General features: G+C 46.4%; 2 protein-coding genes across 2 annotated transcripts in view; one reads left to right on the top strand and one right to left on the bottom strand.

Annotated features, from left to right (window-relative positions):
• Window positions 1–236: 236 nt before the first annotated feature.
• On the top strand, window positions 237–17,586 carry PTGER1 (prostaglandin E receptor 1). Its single transcript, XM_060240709.1, has 2 exons — window positions 237–1,140; window positions 17,228–17,586. The coding sequence occupies exons 1-2, from the start codon at window positions 313–315 to the stop codon at window positions 17,477–17,479; spliced, it is 1,080 nt and encodes a 359-aa protein (XP_060096692.1). The 5' UTR covers window positions 237–312; the 3' UTR covers window positions 17,480–17,586.
• A 2,588-nt stretch (window positions 17,587–20,174) lies between these two features.
• Window positions 20,175–26,652, bottom strand: part of LOC132573035 (transitional endoplasmic reticulum ATPase-like) — a 31,602-nt gene continuing 25,124 nt past the window's right edge. The window contains exons 13-17 of the mRNA XM_060240708.1: window positions 24,002–24,180; window positions 23,273–23,402; window positions 22,922–23,080; window positions 22,551–22,702; window positions 20,175–20,989 (exon numbers count right to left, since the gene is read on the bottom strand). Coding sequence (XP_060096691.1) covers window positions 20,884–20,989; window positions 22,551–22,702; window positions 22,922–23,080; window positions 23,273–23,402; window positions 24,002–24,180 — 726 coding nt within the window. The 3' untranslated portion in view covers window positions 20,175–20,883. The remainder of the gene's footprint in view (window positions 20,990–22,550; window positions 22,703–22,921; window positions 23,081–23,272; window positions 23,403–24,001; window positions 24,181–26,652) is intronic.

Here is a 26,652-nt window from a genome sequence, read left to right as displayed (position 1 = left end):
ACTATACCATTCCACATCCCAGAAATAGAACTAGCAGAGCTGAAATAAGGAAGAAGAAACCAAGCGGCTTCTCTGAGCTGTGTGTTTCCCAGGAGCTGGGGAGGATCAGGCAACTGGTTGGGTAGCCCCCAAACCCAGCAAGTAGGATGTTTCCCCTTCCAGCAGAGGGCACAAGGAAGAGAAAAGAGTGCTTAGGCTTCTGAGAAGGGAAGTTCTTTAAGACCTTTCTTCTTTGTTAAAGGGTCTCAAGAGAGTTTCTGATGTCTACTTTTCCTTGACAGATGCCTGCTCCTGGAGGCCGTTACTGACAGGATGTTTGCCATTCACCCACCCAATGCTTCCCAGGCACCAGCTGCCAGCCCTCTGGCGAACACCTCAATGCACACAGAGGTGGTAAAGACCACTGAAAGTGTCTCATCACCCGCTGCGCCCATTTTCTCTATGACCCTCGGTGCTGTCTCCAATGTGGTGGCACTGGCTATTCTGGTGCAATCCTATGCCCGCTTCCGGCGCCGCTCCAAGGCAACATTCCTGCTTTTTGCCAGCAGTCTGGTTATAACTGACCTAGCAGGCCATGTGATTCCCGGCTCCTTTGTTTTGCGACTCTATGCAACACGTCGTGCCTGGGCAGCCATGGACCCTTCGGGAGCCCTCTGCCAGTTCTTTGGAGCCTGTATGGTGTTCTTTGGTCTGTGCCCACTCTTCCTAGGCTGCATCATGGCCGTGGAGCGTTGTGTGGGCATTACCCGTCCATTTTTGCATGCTTCCTTGGTCACCCCAGGCCGGACAAAGCTCTCCTTGCTAGGACTGTGGGCAACTGCCCTGGTGATTGCTCTGATGCCTCTCTGCACCTTTGGGAGCTACGTCGTTCAAGCCCCCGGCACGTGGTGCTTCATCAAGGTGCGAGGAGCAGATGTCTGGCCGGAGGGGGCCTTTGCCCTCCTCTTTTCCTTGCTGGGCTTGGCCTCGCTGCTGGCCTCCCTCTTCTGCAACACGTTCAGTGGACTCATCCTTCTGCGGGCCCGGCTCCGTAGTCAGCGGAAATGTGGGCATCGGCGGGCCAAGGCTCATGACATCGAGATGGTTGTGCAGCTGGTGGGCATCATGGTGGTGTCCTGCATCTGCTGGAGCCCCTTACTGGTAAGCGGGGAGGAATGGGGGGGCGGGGCTCTAATCAGGGACGGAGGTATACCGTTTTGAGAGATTTTGTAGCTATGAAATCCATCCCTCCATTTTTAATCTTGTGGGGGTTTTGTTTGTTTTAGGTAAAATTGAAATATATGCAGTACTTACAATCCTATTAAACCTAAACTTATTCTACTGCCCCAGCATCAAATGCACCACTTATAGCTTAGATGGTATGTACAATTATACTATTTGGCACGTTTATGGAATTTAGGAATATAACAATGCATCTGGACACTTTGGTACATTTCCTGGTTACATCTAGATTACATTACCGCTGTGTAATCTACATGGGGCTTTTCTTGAGTATTGGAAACTTCATTTGGTGCAGAATGATTCAGCCAAGGATGTGAACTAGAGTGAGTGATATCACTCCAGTCTTGGCTTATCAGTACTGGCTCCCAATCTGTTTATGGGCACAATTCAAAGTACCGATGTTGACTTTTAAAGCCCTATATGGTTTGGGATCAAAATACCTGAAGGACTTATGAACCTATCAAACCACTGCAGTCATCTTTGAGTGCCTCCATTTTCAGAGATTAGGAGGTGGCCTGGCCACCAGGGAGAGGGCCTTCTCAACTGTGATACAAAAACACTGGAACTTTGTCCCCAGGGAGACTAATCTGTCCTCTTGTGTTAACATCTTCTACCAGCTTGTAAATACCTTTTTCTTTCATTTGGCATTCTTGCAGTGATCCTGCCTTTCTGCCCAATATTTTAATTATTGTCTTTATGTCTATTTAATTTTTTTCTTAAATCTGGTTTTAATTATGTGTTTTTATTTGGGTTTTAATGGTTTTTAAGATGTGTTTGCATTATGTATGTTTTTAGTATTGGCCACCTTGGTTAGCTCTAACAAATTTTGTAAATAAATAAATAAAAGTAAATCCTAAGTAGAGATACAATCTTTTAAGTTCACTGAAACCAATGGGCATAGAAAAATATAATTTAGGATGACACTCTATATGCCTTAGTTTTCTACTAGCAAAACTGTGAAGACACCCAATAATGGAGAGAAAGAGAGGCAGAGAATGATGCATATTTTGCCACCTGCGATGGAAAAAATAAAACTGAAAATAGAAATAACTTTTGTATTAAATGAAAGGAAATTTATTATTTGGACAGAGAATACAGGTACAGCAGGACTAGCAGCATATCTGAACATCTAGTTGATCTTTGTAACATTGAAGACTAGGGTTGCCAATCCCCAGGTGGGGGCAGGGGATCCTCCAGTTTGGAGGACCTCCCCCCGCTTTAGGGACAACAGAAAGTGGGCGGGGGAGGGAAATATCTGCTGGGCACTCTATTATACTCTATGAAGACCGATTTGCACGGGGTATAATGGAGAATTGATCTGTGGGTAGCTGGGGCCCTGGGGGATTTTTTTGAAGTAGAGGCATAACATTTTCAGCATAACATGCAGTGCTTCTCCTCAAAACATCCCCCAAGTTTCAAAAAGAGTGAACCAGGGGTCCAATTCTATGAACTCCAAAAGAAGGTGCCCCATCTTTCATTATTTCCAAATGGAGGGAAGGCATTTAAAAGGTGTGTGGTCCTTTTAAATGTGATGGCCAGAACCTCTTTTGGAGTTCAATTATGCTTGCCACACCCTTGCTTCTGGCTCCACCCCCAAAGTCTCCTGGCTCAACCCCCAAAGTCCCCAGATACTTCTTGAGTCGGACTTGGCAACCCTATTGTATACACCAGACTCTTTGGTGATGTATTATAATTGAACACATTATAGCATATTAAGTGTTGCCAAAATTGTTCATATTTAAACAAAAAAGTGTATTTGAAAATATGTTGTATAACTACAGTATTCACAGGAATCTATATATCTAATTCCCATCTGTGCCTCCTACATGCGGATACTTAGTTCCATAGATTGGGGGCATATGGAGGGAAAAGAAATTTTTCTGTACATTTAAGACACTCCCCAACTGTGCAGAAAAATCTGAAAACTTAAAAAAAATGCATAGGGGATTTAAATTCACCCCTGCAAAGTAAAAAGTGTCTGCGCATTTGGCCCCCCCTTAACTATCCAGCCTTGGATTTCCAAGAGCCAGTGAGGCTGGGAACAATGAGGCCGCAACTCCCCATGCCAGTAGGACCACAAAGGGAGCCGCCATAGCTGTGGGAGAAGCCACTGCAGCAGGAGCCTTCCTTTCCTTGATGGAACCTGGTGGGGGACAAGACCAGGCCTCCTCCTCTCCCTCAGGGCAGAGGGAGGCATCTGCTGGGCACTCCCAGTGAGAGAAGGAGGCATCTCAGCTGATCAGGGCAGAACCCCAAGCTGCACCCCGTCTCCTCATCTGGCATCTGAGGCAAAGAAGCCGTGCTCCTCCCGCTCTCCCAACCATCACCTCTTTCTTTGCTGCATGCTGAGATGCAGCACTTGCTACTGCCGCTGCCACTGCTTAGCTTGCAACAACAATGACAAATACTGGAACCACGGGAGTAACAATTCCAAAATAACAAGTAAACTCACTGTGCTAGCAAATTATTATGTCCGTCGGATAATATACAATTCTTAACAGTGTTATAAACACCTCAATATTTTACACAAGAGCTTTTTGATAACACCAGTGTAACACAGACACTTAACAACGGTTACAAACAATTTCCCCAAAGAGCAGTGATGATGCGGTATGAGCATGTGACTTCAGTATGGTGCAGTGCTTGCAAAAATTCTCTCAGTATTTGTCCCCTGATGGTTTTGAATGTCTGTACAGTCCGTTTCAGTCCTTTATCAAAGGGATGTGGATTTATGCTGCACTTTGAGTATGCAGTGTCTTTATTGGCCTCCTCTGTCTTGCCCCACCGTATCTCATTGCACTGACCAGCTCAATTAATCGTGCTCCACTAGTCCTTCTTTTAGTACATCATAATTGAAGTACTCCGCTCAATTTTCATTATGCACAATGGCTTTGCATAATTTGCATAATTTGCTAGCACGGTAAGTTTACTTGTTATTTTGGAACTGCTCCGCTTGGGCCTGCTCCTGCAGGTGCTCAGTGGGAAGCAGCCGCAGTACTATGGCAGCAAGCGCTGCAGCTGGGGACCAGGTGGGCCAGAATGGGCTGGCCAGAAAGGATGGAAGAGGAGAGAAAGGGAAGGCCACCATGAAGCAGGAGTAGAGCAAAGGTGGGGGAACTCTCCCCTTGTTATATTCTAATAACAAAGTCAAGATATCTTTGGATACTTAAATCTAGTGACTGGAGCTGTGAACAGGCAAGATGGACCTTTCTGCAAACCTGAAAAGAATCCTGGTTTGCAGGAAAATGTGAAATCTAAAAAAAAAAAAAAAAATGGTCAGCTTAAAAAAGCAAAATAAAAAAAAATAAAAGGAGCACCTGTAGCTTTAAGCAATGGATTCCCTCAGAGGCTGTAGCTATGCAACCATAGCATTCTAAGGATTGATTCCATCAGTAAAGGTGGGAAAGGGAGCAGGGTCCTTTCCAGGCCTATTTTGACCTTTGAGGGAGGCCAGGCCAGGCCTGGCTAGGCTTGCCACTTCAAGGTTGGGAAATTCCTGGAGATTCTGTTGCAGACTGAGGATGGCAGGTGTCAAGCATAGGATTTCAAAATAACCAGTCCTTGGATTTTGAAACAAAGTTAGGTTTATTGATAATCCATGTGGCTCATTCCAGCTGAAGATTGGGACTGATACTTTGTAACACTAGAATACAAGCTTTAAAACGGCACATCAAAGGTTCTATAAACAATTCTACATTCACATGTGAAATTCACACTCTGGGTTCCTTATCTCTATTGCGGCTATCGCATCCTGGGTTCAGGCCTTGCTAGGCCTGGGAACAAGTCCCAGGAGGTCTTATCTTCAAAGAGGACATTCCTGCATCTGTTAGTAAAAGCGAAAGAAGAAAGGTGGGGGCTGCTACTTTGATGTGCTCACACTTTAACTTTGGGTTAGTAACAACTCTACAATCTGAATTCTCTAATATAAAAATAACAATTCTAAACTCTGGCTTCTGTAATATAGAGTGGGTATACAATGCTTGATAGCAGGGTTTGGGGAGGAGAGGCCTCAGCTGAATATAATGTCACAGAGCCCACCATCCAAAATAATCATTTTCTCCAGGAGAACAGATTTCTGTTGTCTGGATTTTAGTTGTAATACTGGGAGATCACCAGGTCAAACCTGAGGATTGGCAACCCCAGGCCTGGAAGCAACCTCTGGGTGACTTGATACCACCTGACTTGTACAACTCAACTAGACCTGGATTCTTGCTACTGTTCAAGAGCAGTCACCCAATGAAAGCTGGTGTGGTGTAGCAGTTAGAGCAGAGGTGTCGAAGGTATGGCCCGCGGACCAGAACTGGCCTGTCCCACCATAATCTATCCCCCAAGCAAGTGGGGATGGAGGGGGAGAGGTGGAGAGAGAGAGAGAGAGGTGGAGGGAATCATCATTAAAGCTGCCAAGTGGAGCTTGCACTTTTTGGCTCTCTTCTCTACTCCCCCCTTGAAGTGGATGGGGCCAAAAACCACTCTCTTCCCACACAAATCCCGCCCCCTTGTTACTTGGAGGCTGCAGAAGGGATGAGCGGCAGGAATGGCAGGAATGAGAATGACAAGCCTAAAAGGTGAGCAGCTGTGTTGGGCTCAGTTTCCACAATCTGCCCTTGTGCTTCAGTTGGTTGCCTTTCCCTTCCTGCAAATTTGGTGGCACTTTATGTTGCTGGAGCTCAGGGTCAGCATGGCCAGGGGAGAGGAAGCTTGGCGGGCAGTCACTCCTCCCACCCTGAGCCAGTCCCAGGGAAATATAAGGGGGAATAAGGAGGCAGCAATGCTGGTGGGGGTGGAGCAGCCATGCCCTTGCGAGCAGGCTTTTGTCTGCAGAGCTATTACTGAACCCCAGGACTAGGAGCCGGGGCTGCGCGGACTGCACTGGCTGCTGATCGCATAACGGGTTTGTTACAAAGTGCTGGTTATTACCTTTAAAGCTCTATATGGTTGAGGACCTGCCTACTTGAGGGACCGTCTCTCCCCATATGAACCCCAGAGAGCACTGAGGTCAGCGGGGAAGAACCTACTGACTATCCCTGGGCCGAAGGAGGCAAAACTACAGAACACCCGTATACGAGCCTTCTCTATTGCGGCACCACACCTATGGAACCAGCTCCCTGTGGAGCCTCGAACAGTTCCACAGGGCCTGCAAGACCATCCTTTTTAGGATGGCCTTTGCCTGATGGAATAGCACCAGAAATATTTAATGTTTAATTTTAACTGGAATGGTTTTTTTTAAGGTTAAATGCTGTTTTTAATACCTATTGTATAATTTATTGTATTGATATGTTGTTAGCCGCCCTGAGCCTGCCTCGGCAGGGAGGGCGGGATATAAATAAAACGTTATTATTATTATTATTAGACAGAAAGGTGTCTGGAGGAGCAAAAGATGGGTCTTTCCATGCAACTTTGCACCCCAGTTATTTAATCTTTTTCTAGGGACTGAGATGCCAGCTTGTAGAGATATACACACCCAGGGCTCCAGGAACGTCTGCTTGCTATATCTGCAGTAGGGTTGCCAATCCCCAGGTGGGGGCAGGGGATCCCCCGGTTTGGAGGCTCTCCCCCCGCTTCAGGGTCATCAGAAAGCGGGGGAAGGGGAGGGAAATGTCTGCTGGACACACTATTATTCCCTATGGCGATTTATTCCCATAGAAAATAATAGAGAATTGATTCGCGGGTATTTGGGGCTCTGGGGGGGCTGTTTTTTGAGGTAGGGGCACCAAATTTTCAGTACAGCATCTAGTGCCTCTCCCCAAAATATCCCCCAAGTTTCAAAAAGATTGGACCAGGGGGTCCAATTCTATGAGCCCCCAAAGAAGGTGCCCCTATCCTTCATTATTTCCTATGGAAGGAAGGCATTGAAAAGGTGTGCCGTCCCTTTAAATGTGATGGCCAGAACTCCCTTTGGAGTTCAATTATGCTTGTCACAGCCTTGATCTTGGCTCCACCCCTAATGTCTCCTGGCTCCACCCCAAAGTCCCCAGATATTTCTTGAATTGGACTTGGCAACCCTAATCTGCAGACAGTTGCCTCCTTCACACACTTCCAGGCCAGGGGGCAGGAGGATAATGATGCTGTTATTCTGGAGCTGGTTGCAAATTCTTCTCTTTCCATTTTGTCTGAAGCAGTTGTAAAGGTTGCACATGCTGGGGAAGGTGCATTTCCCCTGTTTGTGTATGAGAGAGAACACTGCACCTTCCTCTTTTAAAAAAGAAGCAGCTTGCATGTGCCGACAACGCCTTCTCTTTGCCTCTTTCCTCGCTAAGAACATAAGAACATAAGAGAAGCCATGTTAGATCAGGCCAATGGCCCATCCAGTCCAACATTCTGTGTCACACAGCGGCCAAATATATATATATATATTTAACCAGGCGTATATTCCACCCCACTTTTCTTCCCTCCCTCCTTCCTCCAGTCATCATCTCACCCAGGGCTGCAGCAATAGAAATTAACCATGCCAGCAAGGCAGACAGGCTGGTGGAACCTGCACTTTGATACAGAGGAAGTTATGAAAGTGCCGGCTTGCCTCAGTGGCATGGGCAGCCCAGGGCTGCTGAAGCTGCTCTTCTATCCCCCGCCCCTTTGCAAAACTCTCACTTGGATTTACACCCGCTTGCTTGATTACCCACCTCGCCATACCTGTCCACTCCCACCTCTTCCTCCTTTTTGGCGGATCTCCTTGGTTTGCATGGGTGGGGGGGAGCTCCTATATGCAGCTCCCTTTCTTCTCAAGAGGAGGGAGAAAAATGAAGGTATATGTAATATAGTGGGTTCTACGCATGGCAGAGTCTCAGCGTAATGATAACAAGCTCTTTATTAGGAATCACATAGTAAAGGTTACAATACAAGACTCTGGATGGGGCCAGGAGGCCCAAATTATATACATCTCTAGGTTCCCGCGCTAGCACATTATTGGGTCATTCAAACTGGTGGGGTCTTGTGATTGGTCTAGGGCTGCAGGGATTTGGATCCTGCAGCCCTTTGTTCCCACGTCCCCAAGCTCAGTCTGCCCGGCTCCAATGAACTGGCGAGAATATCCGAGTCTTCGAGTCCACATACATAACAGTATATTGGGAGCAAAGGAGCACTCAAACCCCACTCGCCCTACTGCCCAGATGCTCAACACCTTCCATTCCCTGCTTAATCTGCACCATCTTTTAAATATTTTCTTTAAATATCAGTCCTCACTGATGATGTGGTGCTATTGATTCTTTCATCCCATGCTGTCATTTCCTCCAGGGGAAGCAATCACTATAATTTGCTGATCAGTTGTAATTCTCCCCCTTGCCTCCTTCCTCTTTAGCTTGCTACAGTGGTGTGTGTGTGTGTCTAGTTTTTGTTGTTGGGCTCATTAGATTCGGGGCAAGGAGTTGTGGCTCAGTTGAAGAGCCTCTGCCTGGCATGCAGACAGTTCCAGGTTCTATCCCTGGCACCTTCGAAGGACCAGGCTGTGGCTTATGAGAAAAACTTCTGCCTGAGATTCTGACAGCCACTTCAACTCTGAGGGTGGGGGGAGCTCGTAATGCCCAGCCATTTCATGTTTTCCCCAGGGTGCTAAGTTCAGTGCATTGATTATATTAAATACTGGGTTCAATGCATAAGGAGGCTCTTGCGTAGTGATTAAAGTTATTTATTAGTGATTCAGCATCTCTACTAAATGACTATAAACTACTGCTAAGTACCAGAATAAGTGGCAATATATACAGTTGGGGCAGGGGAAATCCAGTCCCCAAGAAGCAGAAAACCTTCTGTTTTTGTGCCCTTTTTGGATCCTTCATTAGAATATGCATTCTTATTGGCAGATCCTAGGATCCTCTGATACTGCCTCCTGATTGGCCAGTTTGAATTAAGCAGCCAGTTGGGATGCAGGTCTTTGGATCCTCTCAGTCAATTGTGTTGCACCTCAAGCTCAGGACACAACACTCAACATGTCCAGTCATTCCTTCACATACATAACCCCCCTCCCCCCCCCCCCCAATCTGCAAGCCTAACATATATAGTCTTTCAGATGAGCTGGCCAGTATCAGTGTCATGATGAGTGCTGGGGTGCAGGCTGTGGCGAGGCAGGGGCTGGTGCCGTGGCTCCCGTGCTGCAAGCAGAGGGATGGGGGATGCCGAAGGTTCAGTTGGTGGCTTAGGAGCCACCGGGGCCATCAGTTCATTTGGTGCTGCGCAAACCGGTTCCTCAGATGGATTCGGCTCGGCTGGCAGTAGCGGGGTTGTCTCCGGCATGCTGTCAGGGGCCTGGCCAATATTGACTTCCTCTGTGTCTAGCCCTGATATTCCAAGAATGAGATCCTTTGTTATTTCAAATAGATGCATTTATTAGAATTCAGGTGATGCTTCACTGACATGGTCAGTGAAAAGACTGAGGAAATACCAGCTACACAATCACTATATAGGATAACATAAACCATTATTAAATGGCAGCAATATTCGAACCTAAAGGTTACCAGGGTAACATAACACAATAATTCTGTACTACAAAGCATTCTACCAGGGACCTGTAAACAGATAAGAACTCTGAGAACCAGGGAGGGTGACATCTCACATTCCACAGCAGACACAACAGGAACCATCCTGGGTAATAAACAATAGCATGCCAGATTGCCAGGCCAGCTAAGCAGTAAATAACAGAAGGCCTTGAGCAACAATTAGAGAGAAAATGGAGGGGCTTAGAACATAAGAACATAAGAGAAGCCATGTTAGATCAGGCCAATGGCCCATCCAGTCCAACACTCTGTGTCACACAGTGGCCCCCCAAAAATTATATATATATGTATACACACACACACACACACACACTGTGGCTAATAGCCACTGATGGACCTCTTCTCCATATTTTTATCTAAACCCCTCTTGAAGGTGGCAATGCTTGTGGCCGCCACCACCTCCTGTGGCAGTGAATTCCACATGTTAATCACCCTTTGGGTGAAGAAGTACTTCCTTTTATCCGTTTTAACCTGTCTGCTCAGCAATTTCATCGAATGCCCACGAGTTCTTGTATTGTGAGAAAGGGAGAAAAGTACTTCTTTCTCTACTTTCTCCATCCCATGCATTATCTTGTAAGCCTCTATCATGTCACCCCGCAGTCGACATTTCTCCAAGCTAAAGAGCCCCAAGCGTTTCAACCTTTCTTCATAGGGAAAGTGTTCCAGCTCTTTAATCATTCTAGTTGCCCTTTTCTGCACTTTCTCCAATGCTATAATATCCTTTTTGAGGTGCAGCGACCAGAACTGCACACAGTACTCCAAATGAGACGGCACCATCGATTTATACAGGGGCATTATGATACTGGTTGATTTGTTTTCAATTCCCTTCCTAAAAATTCCCAGCCTGGCGTTGGCCTTTTTTATTGCAAACGCACACTGTCTTGACCTTTTCAGTGAGTTATCTACCATGACCCCAAGATCTCTCTCTTGGTCAGTCTCTGCCAGTTCACACCCCATCAACTTGTATTTGTAGCTGGGATTCTTTGCCCCAATGTGCATTACTTTGCACTTGGCCACATTGAACTGCATCTGCCACGTTGATGCCCACGCACCCAGCCTCAACAGATCCCTTTGGAGTTCCTCACAATCCTCTCTGGTTCTTACCACCCTGAACAATTTAGTGTCATCCGCAAACTTGGCCACTTCACTGCTCACTCCCAACTTTAAATCATTTATGAACAAGTTAAAGAGCATGGGACCCAGTACTGAACCCGCGGCACCCCACTGCTTACTGCTTGACATACTGCCCCCCTTTAAGAGGCCCTTCGGGGTTTATTGGGATATTGCTTATAGAATTATTTAATTAACAACGGGGCGTCTACATTTTCTGATGACAGCCATTCATCCTGTGATTATGGGAAATGTTTCCATCTGATTAGGTAATACAGGACCCCCCATTTGATTTTAGCATCCAAGATCTCCTCTACTTCATGATTGTTCTGATCCCCCATGGGGATCAGGTCCGGCGTCGCTGGTCGGGGGTGCCACCTCATCCCACTGGGATCCCTGTGGAGCAAACTGGAATTAAACACCGGGTGATTTTACTACACATTTTGGATAGATTCAGTTCTACAGTCACTTTATTACTCTTCTAATACAAAATGATCCCAAGTACTTATAGGCCAACTTTCGGGATAGCTGCTGCAATGGTAAGTTCTTGGTGGATAGTAACACTGTATCCCTACTTTAAAGTCCCAAGAGGGTGAATGATGTTTATCATAATGTTTTTTAATATGTCTCTTTGGTAGCCTCTAGATTGTCTTGTATGGCTGACCAGGTGGTCCCTAGTTTGGACCACCATTGTTCTAAGATCGAGGGAGAGTCTTCCTGGTCCCCCCCTGGCAGCAAAGGAAAAGGTTTTCCCTCCTATCCATTAGCTACCCCAAATGGTGTGGCTTTGGTGGAACTGTGCACACTATTATTGTATCCGTCCTCTGCAAAAGGCAGTAGCTGTACCCACTTAGATTGTTGGTGGTTCACAGTAAATACTGTTCTAGCATCGCATTCATGCGTTCTGTCTGTCTGTCCGTCTGTGGGTGATAGGCCGAGTTAAGCCCCTGCTCTATTTGAGTTAGTTTGCAGAACTCCCACGAGAAGGTGGCAACAAATTGTACTCCGCGATCTCTAATTATCTTATCCGGAAATGAGTGGAGTTTCACCACGTGTTGGAAAAATAGTTTGCTAATTTCTTAGCAGTAGGTATCTTAGAGCAGCTTATGAAATTAGCTTGTTTGGAGAACGTGTCTACCACTACTAAGATCATCATTTTCCCCTGGGAAGGGGGTAGTTCCACAATAAAATCCATAAATACTACCAACCAGGGTCAGCTGGTGGTTTCTAAAGGTTGTAACAGTCCCGGGGTTTCCCCCCCTTCTCTTTGTCATGAGGCAGATAGGGCAGGAGGCTGAGTATTCTGAAATGTCTCATTTCATAAAGGGCCACTAAAATTGTCAGTTTACCAAATGTAACGTTTTGACATAGCCAAAGTGACCTGCTGTTTTATTATCATGACAATGCTGCAGTATTTCTTTACATAAGCACTGAGGGACGTACAGTTTATTGTCTTTATACCAAAATCCATTTTCCCCCTCTACTTCCTTGGAGTGGCTTTTGCCTTCTTAGCCTCCGCATTTAGTCTATCCCCCCACAGTTCTTCCACTGGCTGACGGAGTTTTTGTGAGCGGGTTGTTACGGCCCCCTCAATTTGGGAAGGGGGAATTAGCGAGTCTATTACTTCCTCCCTCTGGCTATTGTGTTGTGGGAGATGAGAGAGTGCATCAGCTAAGAAATTATGAGAGCCCGGGATTTGTTTTAGTGTGATATCGAATTTGGAGAAAAATCCCGCCCAGCAGATTTGTTTGCCGGTTAATTTCCGGTGACCCGTCAGCGCCTCCAGATTTTTGTGATCTGTCCATATTTCAAATGGTACTCGGGCCCCTTCTAACCAAAAGCACCAAGTCTTAGGGCATATTTAACCGCAAACGCTTCTTTGTCCCACACAGACCAGTTGTGTTGTTACAGATAAAATTTTCAGGAGATAAGTGCAGGGTCTTAGGTTCCCTTCTTCATCTGGTTGCATTAATATTCCTCCCATGGCCACTTCGCTTGCATTGCATTGTACCACAAAGGGTTTCAGCTCATTAGGGTGGACTAGCATAGATTCACTTGTTAATTCCTCAAACGCTTGCTGGCATTTGTTCGTCCACTCAAGCCTTGCCCCTGGCTTTTTAGCTTCTGGCACTTTCCCCTTAATTTTGAGTAAGCATTGTCAGTGGTATCATTGTGTGAACGAACCCCTGTATAAAATTACGATAAAAGTTCACGAATCTGAGAAAAGATCGTAATTGCTTGTGAGTTTTGGTGGTTCCCAGTCCAGCACCACTTGTACTTAGTTGGGTCCATTGCTAAACCCTTCCCCGACACTTGGTAGCCCAGGTAATCCAGTTCCATCTTATGGAACTCGCATTTCAATAACTTAGCAAATCATTTATGCTCGTAAAGGGTTTTCAACACTCTCTCACCAATTTCACATGAGACTGTGAGTCATTTGAATAAATAATTATGTCATCAAGGTAAACCACCACCCCTTGGTACAAATACTTTCTAAGTACTTCATTTATGAAATTCATAAACACTCTGGGGGCATCTTGTAGTCCAAAAGGCATGACTAGGTATTCGAACTGGCCGAATGGGGTGTTAAAGGATGTTTTCCACTCATCTCCTTCCTTGATATGCACTCAGAAGCAGGCATCCCTCAGTTCTAATTTTGTGACTATTTTCCCTTGGGACACGGTGTTCAGCAGGTCTTTTATAAGGGGGATGGGGTACGCATTTGATGCTGAAATTGCATTGATTCCCCTGTAGTCCATGCAAAGACTCAGCCCCCTGTCTTTCTTTTTGCAGAAACAGCATGGGTGTTGCGGCCAAGCAGATGAACCCTCTAGCTAGGTTCTTGTTGAGGAATTTATGTAGTTCCGCCTTCACAGTCCACCCCATTGAGTAGATTTTGGCTTTGGGGAGGGTTTGCCCCGGGATCAGTTCTAGAGCGCAATCAGTATCTCTGTGGGGTAGTAACTCATTGGCTTCTTTCTCGCTGAACACCTCTTTGAGGTCCCTATATTCTTTTGGGATAGATCTCACCTCTTTGATAGTTAAACACAATTTCTCGTTGATGGGTGGGGAGTTGGGGCCCCAGCTGCTTTTCCATTTGTGACTCTTGCACACTGGGTCTTTAAAATCTAGAATCTGATCTCCCCATCTTATGTTTGGTTCGTGTTTGGCTAGCCATCCTACTCCTAACACTAAATCGAAAGAGGAGGAAGGGTCTACTACAAAGATTTCTGTGCCCAAATGGTCTTGTATTCCCACTGGTACTGGTTGGGTCTGTTCAGTACAGGGCACCCCTTTCATCACTGATCCATCCATCTGTTCAAACTGGATGGGGTGATGCAGGGTTAATCCCAACACTTCCACCATTTGGGGGGTGATTATGTCTCTAGTGCACCCCGAGTCTACTAGGGCCCTTGCATGCATAAAGCGCTTGAGAGTTGGGTTCATCAGAAAATGGGATAAACAGTAAAGTTCCCATGGCGCCGTTAGCTCCTCGACCTTCTGTTTGGCGCCAATCAATGCAGGTCATCGGTTCTTCTTCCCAGAATTCCTCTCCAGATTCCAACACCAGTACGATCTCCTCGCTTTGGGGTGAGGCTGCTGCTGCAGTTTTGTCTCGAGCCGGTTCCTTCTGGCATCCCCTCACTTTCTTCTGCTTGGGTGTGCTGGTCTTCGGAGTAAGGGGGGGCCTCAAGGTCTCTCTGGGCAATCAGTCATTAAGTGATTCATGTCCCCGCATCGGAAGCAGTGCCGGGGACCTGGGGTTTTCACTTGCCCTTCCCCAGGACCCACTTTCTTCCCTTCTGATTTTGTCCCTGACTGAGACTCACATCCCCCTTTACTCCCTTGCTGCTGTTGCCGTTGGAGGGCGACACATTCATGTGGTTTATACTTCCCCTGCTAGCTGGATCCATCCCACCGGTGAGGTTGGTTGGGCTTGATTGTCGAGGATGCTAGCCTTCAGCCCCCTCTGGAACTGCTCTATCTTAATATGTTCATTCCACCCATGAACCTTTGCGGTGTTGGGCTGGAACTCCTGGATGCCTCACTTTCAATGGAGGCCCAGGTAACAGCAGTTGCCAGGTCTGCCTTCTTCTACCTTCGGCAAGTCAGGAAATTGGCCCCCCTACCTCTCCTCTCAGGACCTGGTTACAGTGACCCATGCAATGGTCATTTCCAGGTTTAGCTACTGTAACTCACTCTATGCAGACTTGCCCTTGAGACTGATCCAGAAACTCCAGGTGGTTCAGAATGTGGTGGCACGCCTGCTGATGGCATTGCCTGTGGGGGCATGCATTCAGCCAGTATTGTGCCACTTACATTGGCTACCAGTTTATTTTATTTATTTATTTTATTTATCTAAGATTTATATCCCGCCCTTCCCACTAGGTGGCTCAGGGCGGCTTACAACATATAAAACTAACATAAAATCTAAAATTAAGCATTAAAATCAACATTTCATAGTTATAGTTAAAAATCTAAACATTTGTTATATACATAGACATTAAAATCACAAAGCGGACCTACAGCTACACTCATCGGTTGCATGTTCAATATTCGATGTTCCGTATTCGATGTTCAGTACTCAGTGTTCTGTGCCGATTAGTTGTGGGCCAGCTGGAAGAGGGATGTCTTACAGGCCCTGCGGAATTGGGTAAGATCCCGCAGGGCCCTTACCTCTTCCGGCAGCTGGTTCCACCAAGATGGAGCCATTACGGAGAAGGCCCGGTCTCTTGTAACTTTCAAACGGGCTTCCTTTGGCCCAGGGACGACCAGGAGGTTTTGGGTCCCCGATCTTAGTGCTCGCTGGGGAACATGTGGGAAGAGACGGTCCCTCAGGTAGGCAGGTCCTAGGCCATATAGGGCTTTAAAGGTAATAACCAGCACCTTGTACCGAACTCGGTAAGATATTGGCAGCCAGTACTGGATCCACTTCAAGGTGTTGGCATTACCCTTTAAAACCTTACATGGCCTGGGACCAACATATCTGAAGTACCGCCTCTCCCCATATATGCCCTGAAAAGCCTTGCGCTCACTAGATCAATACCTACTGGTTACTCCTAACCCAAAGGATGTCCGCCTAGCATCAACTAGAGCCAGGGTTTTGTCTGCACTGGCTCCAGCCTGATGGAATCAGCCCCCAGTGGAGGTCAGGGCCCTGTAAAAAACAAATGTCCCACCAGGCCTAAGGGTGAAGCAGTGGACATCCAATCTCAGTTGGCCTTCCTGCTCCAGGCCACAAATTCACTGAAGCACCCACTGACTCCACCGACATGGCCTTCGAAGGTCTCTTTTCTGTAATTGCTGCTACCTTTGGATTTTTAAACCTATTGTAATTTATTGTAATGAGGCTTTGACTCTGCTTTGCTGTGATTCATCCTGAGCCTGTTTTGGGAGGGCAGAATAAAAATCTGAAAATAATTAAAAAAAAAATTACCTAATGCATTACCTGGCTTGCATTAAAATGTTTATGCGACATGTTTTGAGTAAAAACTTTTCTTAAAAAGCGTTTCATTCATTACACAAAGAAAAAACAACCATGGGAAATTTGGCTGGAAATTTCACTGGAAAATTTGGCAAGGGGGAGTCCATAAGGGAAAACAATTCCCTCAATTTTTCCATTTCCTCCCCCAGCTTTCACATTTTTAATCAGGAGTAGAGAAGTAGGGGGCAGATTTGTCACAGTGACTGGTATAGCAAGACAGTCCCATGCTTACAGGAATTAGTGAGATCTCCAGTGTAGACTTGGAATCGATGAGCAACCCTTTACCTAATGGGGCTTTGATCTGGGAAAGGATCTTCCTGGAGAGAATCTGATTTTGTTGTCTGTGTTATCCAGTGGCCAAAGCTTCATTCGGACTGACATTGTGGCTGATTTTGCACTAACCTTTCTCTGTGGCAGGCTTCTGTTTCTCTCTGCAGCAAGCGGCCGCCATTTTGTGTGGGGAATACCTGCAATTTGCTGCACCGCAGTGTAAACCTGGAAAACAGGTTTATGCTGTGGCGCAGCAAATCATGGGTTTTCCCCATGCAAAATGGCGGTGCAGAGCAACTGGTGCAAAATTGCCAGCTCGCTCCAGAGAGAAACAGAAGCCTGGCACAGAGAAAAGTTAGTGTGGAATCAGCCTGTGTGTAGGAGATTTGTGATGCAGCTTTGGTAGACCCTCCCTGAACTCCAGAGAATGAACTAACCTCCCACGTTCATATTAAGCCCTTAGAGACTGGGCAGCCCTTTGTCAGGAACAATTGCAGACTCCTTGGATGTAGATGCAGATCCAACCTAACACTGATGTGGAACAAGCTGAGGCAGGGACAGGTTCTTACTTCTCTGTTTCTAGGTTTTTAGGATCACTGGAGAAAGGCAGGTCCCCACAGACATTGTCCTCTCCTCATTGTATTTCTTTCCCTCCCAGGTCTTTGTAATCCTGTCAGTGAGCAACTCCAGCGGCACCCTTGATTATGAACAGCTACTATTCCTTGGTGTACGTCTGGCCTCCTGGAACCAGATCCTTGACCCCTGGGTATACATCCTGCTGCGGCGAGCGGTGTTGCGCAAGATACTTGCTTTGTTTCTACGACATGCTGATCTCAAGATGCGCATTGAACGCTGGGAGGCCAGCTCCTTCCAAAGCTCTGAGCGCAGCGTTGCTGTTGGCCGTCTCTAGTGCCGTCTGGAATGTGCACAGGTACTTATCCTTGGAAGATGCCTAGGAAGCACTTTTGCACAATTCCCCTTGTTTGCAAAACAGCCTCCCGAAGTAACCATGTTTAGCAAGAAAAGTGGCATGAGATTTGCATGGAACAGAAGGCTCCCTAGAATCGGTATCTGGGGCCTTTTATGGATAGTGCTGTGGGTGATATGGCAGAATACTTCTGGGCCAGCTCCCTTAGTTTTCCATCATAGGTCTTTCCCATCAGTGAAAAGCCCCTGATCTTCCTTGGAGTTTTATTAAGGAATCATGATTACTCCTTTGGAAGGTCATAGCTCAGTGATGGAGCATACAGAATACAATTAAGCAGTACTGGGTTAGATCAACACATCAGATCTAGAAGCATCATTGCTACTTACAGGGGTTGATATTGAGGAAAATAGCCAATGGCCCGACTCAACATAAGACAGCTTCATAAGCCGTACATGGAGGCCTTGGTTGTTATTAATTCTATGAGGATGCTATATATTCCAAGTTAGTGAAATGGAGATGGGGTGTGTGTGTGTGTAGGAGGAGGATTCCATTCATAACAGTATGGTGTAGTGGTTAAGTATGTGGACTCTTATCTGGGAGAACCCGGGTTGATTCCTCCACCAGCACCTGCTGGAATGGACTTGGGTCAGCCATAGCTCTCGTAGTGGTTGTCCTTGAAAGGGCAGCTCCTGTGAGAGCTCTCTCAGCCCCACCTACCGCACAGGGTGTCTGTTGTGGGGGAAGAAGCTAAAAGGAGATTGTAAGCCACTCGGAGACTCTGATTCAGAGAGGGGCAGAGTATAAATCTGCAGTCTTCTTCTTCCTGGCATGGCTCAGCAAATTCTTAAAGAGATTGCCTCTAAATTCTAAGCAGGAGCAAACTTGTCAGTTGACTAATAAGCAGGTGATAAAAAAAGAAACCCTTAGTGTCTTCTTTAGGGCAATTCCATGCAGGCTGTTCCATCATTCAGCTACAGCATTCTGTTTAATCTGCTATTTTGCAGCATCATAGTCATTCCAAGCCTGTGATGTACTTTCCCCATTCCAACCCAGAGGCTGCTCATAAAGTATCCATATATATGAGTACCCTTCCACACCTAAAACATTTAGTGTGTGTGTATAAAGGTTGTACTAGGAGAGAGCAAGGCTAGAGCTGGTAGTTCAGGGTAGCTTTAATGGCTGCATTCAGCCATCACAAACGTAGATGAGTTTGCTCATGAGGGGCACGAACCTAGTTAACGATAGGCTTGCAAGCGCCCTCTTCCCCTTGCAGTCAGACCAATGATGAAGGTCTTCTGCTAATTCCTATTTGTCATGGTATTTGAATGTGAGCATTTTAACAAAACGTGTTTCTTTTCAATCAATCCGGATTTTTAACCCTGAGACCTCTTTACCTGGAAAGAAGCAATCGTGAATTTGTTGATGTATTTGCATTCAGATAGTCTGACAAACTGGGAGTTAACTAAAGATTTCCCTCTTTAATATTGGTGTGCTGCCCGAAGGGAGCATTTCTAAAAAGTTATGTCTGAATGCAGGCTGTGTTTGGGTATAAACTTGGGTACTCCAGGGGAAGCCCTGCTGGAAAATCGATCTTCAAAGCATTGGCACAAGGTTTTCGACACTCAGTGGGGACAGGAAAAGCACTCTTCCAGAAGAAAGTGAGTGGGGAGGCACCCTGTGGGAACTCTCTGCCCACGGCCTTCCACAATGTGGAACCAGCTCTGGAGTTGAGGGTCCCATAACTTTACTATGTAATTTACAGACTGTAAATGTGGTATAGTCATACCCCATACTGGGGGGGAGGTGATGTAGATTGGCTTCTGAGGCCTTCTCAATAAGGTTTGTGCAGTTTTTATTGGAGAGGAGGCAAGAGAAAGGCCAGAGAAGAGATCCTGCAGGGACTGTGAAATGGTGTGGCTGTTGTGTGCCCAGTACCTGGACTGTACAAACTGTTAACTAGTGCATCTTTGCAGAGCATTCTTGCCTTATACAATTTATCGCCTTTATGTCATGAACGGAATCCTCGCATGCCTGCTGGCAGCTTTCTCTGGCAGCCCTGCTCAGCCGCCAAGAGCCTGGTTGCAATCTGGGTCAAACATTCTCCTAGAAAGGATGGACGCTGGCGCCCCCTAGTGGAAGAAACAGACCTATACCTCAGCTATAAACACTTCCTACAAGTTCAAAATAAAAAGACAGATCCAGGAGGGACAGCTGTGTTGGTCCGAAGCAGCAGAACGAAGTTTGAGTTCAGCGGCACCTTTAAGACCACCAAAGGTTTAGTCAAGGTATGCTTCTGTGTGCACACACATTCCTTCAGGCATCAGAAGCAGTGTGCATGCACATGAAATAAAACTTTGGTGGTCTTAAAGGTGCCACTGAATAAAACTTCGTTCTGCCAGTTTAGATGGCATAGTAGGGTTGCCAGATCCAAGTTGGGAATCTCCTAAAGATTTGGAGGTGGCGCCTGGGGAGGGCAGGGATCTCAGTGGGGTCCAATGCCAGAGTCCATCCTCTAAAGCATCCATTTTTTCAGGGGAACTGGTTTCTGCAGTCTGGGGATGAGCCTCAATTGCAGGGGAAGCCCAGCTCCCACCTGGAGGCTGGCAGTTATGGCTACATCTGGAGTAGGATCCCCCAATGTATGTTTTTGGGAATCTCCTCAAAATCAGCCCACAGACACCATAACACAGGCCTTTATTATCTGACACGTTTCACAAAGCTTTTCCCAGGACCAGGGGCATGCAATTCCAGTTTATTCTATAGCCAGATGCCTCTGTCACCTGATGATACAGACTGGAGTTCATTAGCCTCATGAATCATCATATTCTGGAAGCTGTAAGGCAGACAGGGCCAGTGCGAGCAGGCTGTGTTGCTAGCAAGTAGAGCTGGAAGACAGCAAAGCTCCCAGCAGCCTGGTTCTAAATAAGGAGCCATCAGCATGTGTCCTAAAAGGAACTGGTGCTAGCAAGGGACTGCTGGAGACAAGGCAAAAGGATGGAGAGCTTCACATCCTGCTTTGAGGCGTCTGCCTGGCTGCTGCTCAACTAGATGGGCTTTTGGTCTGATCCAGTGGGGTTCTTCAGATGCTTGGGCATTGGCTCCCCCAGTGAAAGTCACTGGGTACTGTCTTAACATCTGATAAGGCACAAGGACAGGATAAGCCACAACATCCACAGTCGCAGCCACACCACTCAAAATATTTGGGAGGAGGCACCTGGCCTCATATATTATAATTAACTGTGAGTTGTTTGTTGCCAGAATTTGCATAGAAGGGTGGAAGAGAGCGGGCTGCTGGGCCTCACACTCCAGATTTCATAAGAAAGAGATGGTAACAAGTAAGCAGAGGAAGCCAATGGTTCCAGCAAATATAGGCATTCCTCAGGTGATCAGTTGTAGAGATCATCATCACCCTCTTCCTGGAAAAGACTCCCTTGCCCACTGTTACTTCCAGTGCTGCCTGTTCCACCACTGTTCTGATTTCCTGCTGGGAACCTATGGAGAAAGAAAACGGAGTGGGTAGAGCAAACTATTTATTCTGTGTTCTGAATACAAGCTCCAGTCCTGTTGCAGCCACCCATAAAGGAAGTGTCGATAGGCGAGTTGTTTTCATGCAAATCCGGATGCGCATTTAAAAGCACTTCCCATGCAAAGTAAAGCACTGCAGGCAGACTTCATTCTTACTCAGATGCATGTTCTGAATGAACAGCTCATTTATGCCCGGAGTTCCTAATCCACAAGGGATACATGTGCCTCTGGGTTTCTGTAACTGGAGTGCTGCAATGCTGTTCTATGAACTGTCTTTTGTTGATTTCATCCATTCAGTTGCTTCATTTTACTGTTTTTATGTTTTGTTTTAATATATCCTGTATATGTAATTTTATCATGTAAGCTGCTTGAAGACAATACTGGAGCATAAATATAATAAATGCTAACATGTCGTAGAGCTTTTTCACACAGCCTAAGTATTCCGGTATGGCAGCTGGCCAGTTACTGAACAGTAACGGGTTTCTGCTGGCATTTCAGACAGACCCGATTCAGTAACTGGCTGCTACCGGAATACTCTCACCTTTTCACACACTCCCGCGGCTGTCCCGGTAGTGAGGCATGCCTGAGTCGTCACAAACAAAGAGCAGCTTCTTCCACTTTTCAACCCCTCCTTCCGGGTTGAATTCGCTATGGGGTGCTGTGTGAAATGTCCAGTATCTAACCCGGGAGCGGTTTTCGCGCCGTTTTTCGCCCGCCGGCGCGCGCGATCTCCGGCTTTTTTTTTTTTGGAACGTCAGTTTAGATCGATATAGCGATATATCGCTATATCGACCTGTCAAAACAGCACCACCATAGGGATGGCTAGGCTCCGTTGAGATGCATGTTGAGATGCATAGCCATCCCTATGGTGGTGCTGTTTTGACAGGTCGATATAGCGATATATCGCTATATCGATCTAAACTGACGTTCCAAAAAAAAAAAAAAGCCGGAGATCGCGCGCGCCGGCGGGCAAAAAACGGCGCGAAACCGGCTGGCGCTGGTGGAAGCGAGATAAGAGCGGAACAGTGTGAAATGGCTCGCTTCAATCACGCTTCAATCACGGAACCCTACCAGGGGAAAAAACATGTGTCTGAAAACTCCCATCGCTGTCTCGGATTACTGCAAGCAGCACAATACCGACTCCCTTCTGGTTTCCAGTGGTAAGTGTGAAAAGGGTCATATTTGCTTAGGAAGGCAAGTCTTGGTATGCAGCCCTCAGGAATCCTTATGGGAGTGCGGCCAAAGGTTCACCATTTTTTGAGAGCAAAGTCCAGGTTTTAGTTACTTTAGTTACCAGGTATCCAGCCTTAGGCCCTTTGGTAAGAATGTTGTTCTCACCCTTCCATTTCCTGGTGTTCACTGAAAACCAGACTGAATTTCACAGATCCCGAATGGGCAAGGGAGATTCTCATAGCCCCTCTCCATAAATAAGAGTCACACCAAAGATCCCATATACTGTCCCAAACTAAGAACATGGATAAATTCTAACTTTTGGGGGAAAGAAAAGACAAGATTCTTTCACTAGTACCTGAAGTTACCAAAGCCACGGCTTTGCTGTAACGTTTGGGCAAACATCTCATACTTGCGTATGTCGTTATCACTGACTGAGCGGCGTGCAAAGCGCATCGCTTCCTCAAAGTGATCACGGCGTATCTCTGGCACTGGATCATAATCATCATCCTGTAAAAATGGGCAGAAGACAAACACCATCAGCCCGTGTCTTCATTAAATTCATAATGCAGGTTAATGCAGTGGAGGATACTAAGTCTCCTCAAGATGGGAACTGTAAACATTCTGGAGGAGAATGTAGAGTACATCACTAAGGGCGGCAGAATCAGGTTGGAGACTATGGTGAAGGGTTTTGTCTGGCTCTATTGGGAAGTGGGGGAGTCCTGTTACCATGGCAGCAAATTTGTGACGCTGACGTTCCCGTTCTGCCTTGATCTCCATCTCGATGGCCTCGCGGATAGCGAGCTTGCAGGCACGTTGGCAGATTTCAGTGAGGTCTGCGCCCGAGAAGCCGTGTGTGATTTTAGCCAGATAATTCAAGTCCACATCCTGCCAGAGGAAGAGACATACTATGGGAAGGGCCTTGGCAGCACAGAGAAAAGTTCCCCCCAACACATTTACCTTTTCTGTCTTGTATCTTCCTCCATTAGAAGACAGAGCAGATTATGAACCAGGATCCACTCATAGCAAGCATCTACTTCCCACAATACTGAAATTTCCCTCCTCTGTTTTCAACCCCACCTTGGCAACAGGTGATTTACGTAGGTTGGCTTTCAGGATGGCCACACGTGACTTCTCATCAGGCAACGGGATGTAGATGAGCTGGTCCAAACGCCCTGGGCGTAGAATGGCTGGGTCAATGATGTCTGGTCTGGATGTCAAAAAATGTAAAACTGATTGTTAGGCTCAATGGCTGCTACGCCCTGGAACTAGCACACTGCTGAGCAGTCGGGTTAGAACAGATAAAAGGAAGTCCTTCTTCACTCAAAGGGTGATTAACACGTGGAATTCACTGCCACAGGAGGTCGTGGCAGCTTTAAGCATAGACAGCTTCAAGAGGGGATTGGATAAACATCTGGAGCAGAGGTCCAGCAGTAGCTATTAGCCACAGTGTATTGTTGGAACTCTCTGTCTGGGGCAGGGATGCTCTATATTCTTGGTGCTTAGAGGTGGGGGGGCAACTGTGAGGACTTCTAGTGTCCTGGCCCTACTGATGGACCTCCTGATGGCACCTGCTTTTCTTGGCCACTGTGTGGCACAGAGCTTCACTCAAGCAGACCAAGTTACAGACCTGTTCATTCTATGGCCATCTTGATCCAGCATATGGCCATCAGGATAAAGGAGGGAGACTGGTGGTCAAGTGGTTAAGCTGGCATAGAGACAAACAGGTCACAAAACCACCAAAACAGCACAGTTCAAGAGGAACCTCAAGCAAACCCCTCATCCCACCCTTCTCTTTGGAGGACTCACCTATTGGTGGCACCAATGATGAAAACTGTCTTCTTGTTGGTCATGCCATCCATCTCTGTAAGGATCTGGTTGATAACACGGTCAGCTGCGCCTCCACCATCCCCTGCGCCACCACCCCGTGCCTTGGCAATAGAATCCAGTTCATCAAAAAACAGGATACAGGGTGCTGCCTGTCGGGCCTGGAGAAGAGAACCAGTAAGCCGAGGAACAGGGGCGGCTCTGCCCACGGAAGTGCTTAGTGCTCACAGGTGCCTCCCTCACATGCAAGACATTATTTCAATGAACGAGATGACAACCAGAAGCTCATCTTCCTGGTAATGGTTATGACAGAAGTGTCAAACTCATTTCTTACGAGAGCTGGATTTGACATAAATGTCACTTTGTTGGGTCAGGCCATGTATGCTGTTGTTGGGGCTCCCAAGGTGGGAGCACATACAGCCGGGGCTACGCGGACTGCACTGGCTGCCAGTGGTATACCGAGTTCGTTACAAAGTGCTGGTTATCACCTTTAAAGCCCTATATGGTCGAGGACCTGCCTACCTGCGGGACCGCCTCTCCCCATATGAGCCCCAGAGAGCGCTGAGGTCGGCTGGAAAAAACCAGCTGAATATCCCTGGGGCAAGGGAGGCCAGATTGAAGGCCGCCCGGGATCGGGCCTTCTCTATTGCAGCTCCACTGCTGTGGAATCAACTCCCAGAGGAGGTACGGGCCCTACGATGCTTAGATCAATTCCGTAGGGCCTGTAAGACCCACCTCTTCAAAATAGCCTTCAACTAACGACAAGCTAGGAAGTGCCGTTGAAAATGCTTTAGTTACTGAATTCTACTGAAGATCTAATGTTTATAGCACCATATTGTTAATGTTAATTTTAATATAATCTGTAATTTGTTTTAACCATGATTTTATAAGTATAACTCGATGTATAATGTATTTTTATGCTGTGAGCCGCCCTGAGCCTGCCTTGGCGGGGAGGGCGGGATAGAAATATAAAGTTATTATTATTATTATAAAATATAGCATGAGGTATCAGAGATATAAACTTTATAGAGATGATTCCAGATGAATGGCAATAGCAGGTGTGAGTGGATTAGGGGTGATATACAGAGGGGTAGCAGGCATGGAGATATCAGCATCAGTAATGAGACAGCAAACCTAGGTCTCATTTTGGTACAGGAGGATTCAATCCAGGAGGATGCAAAGAATAAATGGAAATAAGTCCAAACAAGTGAGCAGTGACTCACAAAAGCATATACCCTTCCAAAAACTGTGTTAAACTTTAAGATGCTAGTAGGTCAGGGGTAGCCAAACTTGCTTCACGTAAGAGCCACTTAGACTAAATGTCAGATGCTCAAGAGCTGCAAGGTGACTTTGGAGGAAGAGGTGGGTTTGGGGGAGTGACCTGAAAGTCACATCACAGAAATGGGTGGTGTTTCCGTGCAGGATGTGACATCATCAGTAGGGGTGGAATTTAGGAAGTGACATCACCTGACCTGAGAGCGGGAAGTGACATCACAGGACAAGACATCATAAATTGATGTCACATCCTTGCTAAGCACCACCTAGCAGCAGAAGCAGGGGTGGAGAGTTACAGCATTTTATCAGACTTTGCCATCTGGCCATTTTATGAAGGGTGGGCTAGTTTTGAAACCTTTTTCAGCATTTCCCCCCTTATTTCCTTCCAGAATTCTGGTAATTAAAGTTACACCCTTTATACCACCACCACCACCACTCCAGTTTACTTTATTTGCGCACTTCTCTCCCCCACCTTAAGTATGTATAACATTTGAAGAGATGACTGCTTCTGCTACTAGTCAATAAATTCTCCTGCTTCCCATTTATCATATTCTACAGTCCTCTCCCATATTTGCAGCCCAAAGCAAGTATAATATACCAGGGGTATATGCTCCATTAAAAATGTAATAATGAGAACTTCAGAAAAGCACTCCTGGATTTGACCAGAGATCCATTCTGTTTCGTACAAGGAGCCAAACAAACGGCACATGGACCAAGCCCTTTGCCTGATGTTGCCTCCCAAAAAGAAGGTGGGCCAAACAACCTTGGATGGACACTTTAAAACAACAACAAAAAACCAGAGGCAGTCTGAGGTTTGCAAGCCTTGCCTGCCAGTTTCAACTACTCATGTTGGCTGGACCTTTTTTCTTGCTGAGATTCTAGCTGTTGTGTTCTTTGCCTGAAGAGTTATGGGTATTTTTTTTAAAAAAAATAGGCGTCGAAGTCAATAAAAGTAATTGGAGAAATCTGTATGCAAAGCTGCTTACAAGGGAATCCATGAGGAATAGAACGAGACCCATCTCTGGATAGATGATGGTACAAAAACACCTACTGAGTATTAATAATGAGGCTCTTCTGCCCACTCTTGGTGGTACATCAGGGGTATGTATTTGTATTCTACAGCACTCCAGCTTTCTACTTGAAGGATGGGAGAGGCTGTGGCTCCATGACAGAGCATACGCTTAGCATGAAGAAGGGTCTCAATTAATTGCTCTCAGCATTCCACGATTGAGGGATACATCAATCTCCAATTTAGACATTTATCTCCTTCACTATGCCCTGAACCCAAACAAACGGTAACCACATAATCTAAGCTTGTTATTCCTGAATCTGATGAACATCTTTTATTGCATGCTCAT

The sequence above is a fragment of the Heteronotia binoei genome, chromosome 5, assembly GCF_032191835.1.
Source record: "Heteronotia binoei isolate CCM8104 ecotype False Entrance Well chromosome 5, APGP_CSIRO_Hbin_v1, whole genome shotgun sequence".
NCBI lineage: Eukaryota > Metazoa > Chordata > Lepidosauria > Squamata > Gekkonidae > Heteronotia > Heteronotia binoei.
This window is presented reverse-complemented; position numbering and strand designations above follow the sequence as displayed.

What these genes read in the sequence shown, in the direction of transcription:
- PTGER1 (XM_060240709.1), top strand. Translation starts at nt 313, where the DNA reads ATGTTTGCCATTCACCCACCCAATGCTTCCCAGGCACCAGCTGCCAGC. An exon ending in TCTGCTGGAGCCCCTTACTG is followed by an intron (nt 1,141 to 17,227) that starts GTAAGCGGGGAG and finishes TTTCCCTCCCAG; the next exon opens with GTCTTTGTAATCCTGTCAGT.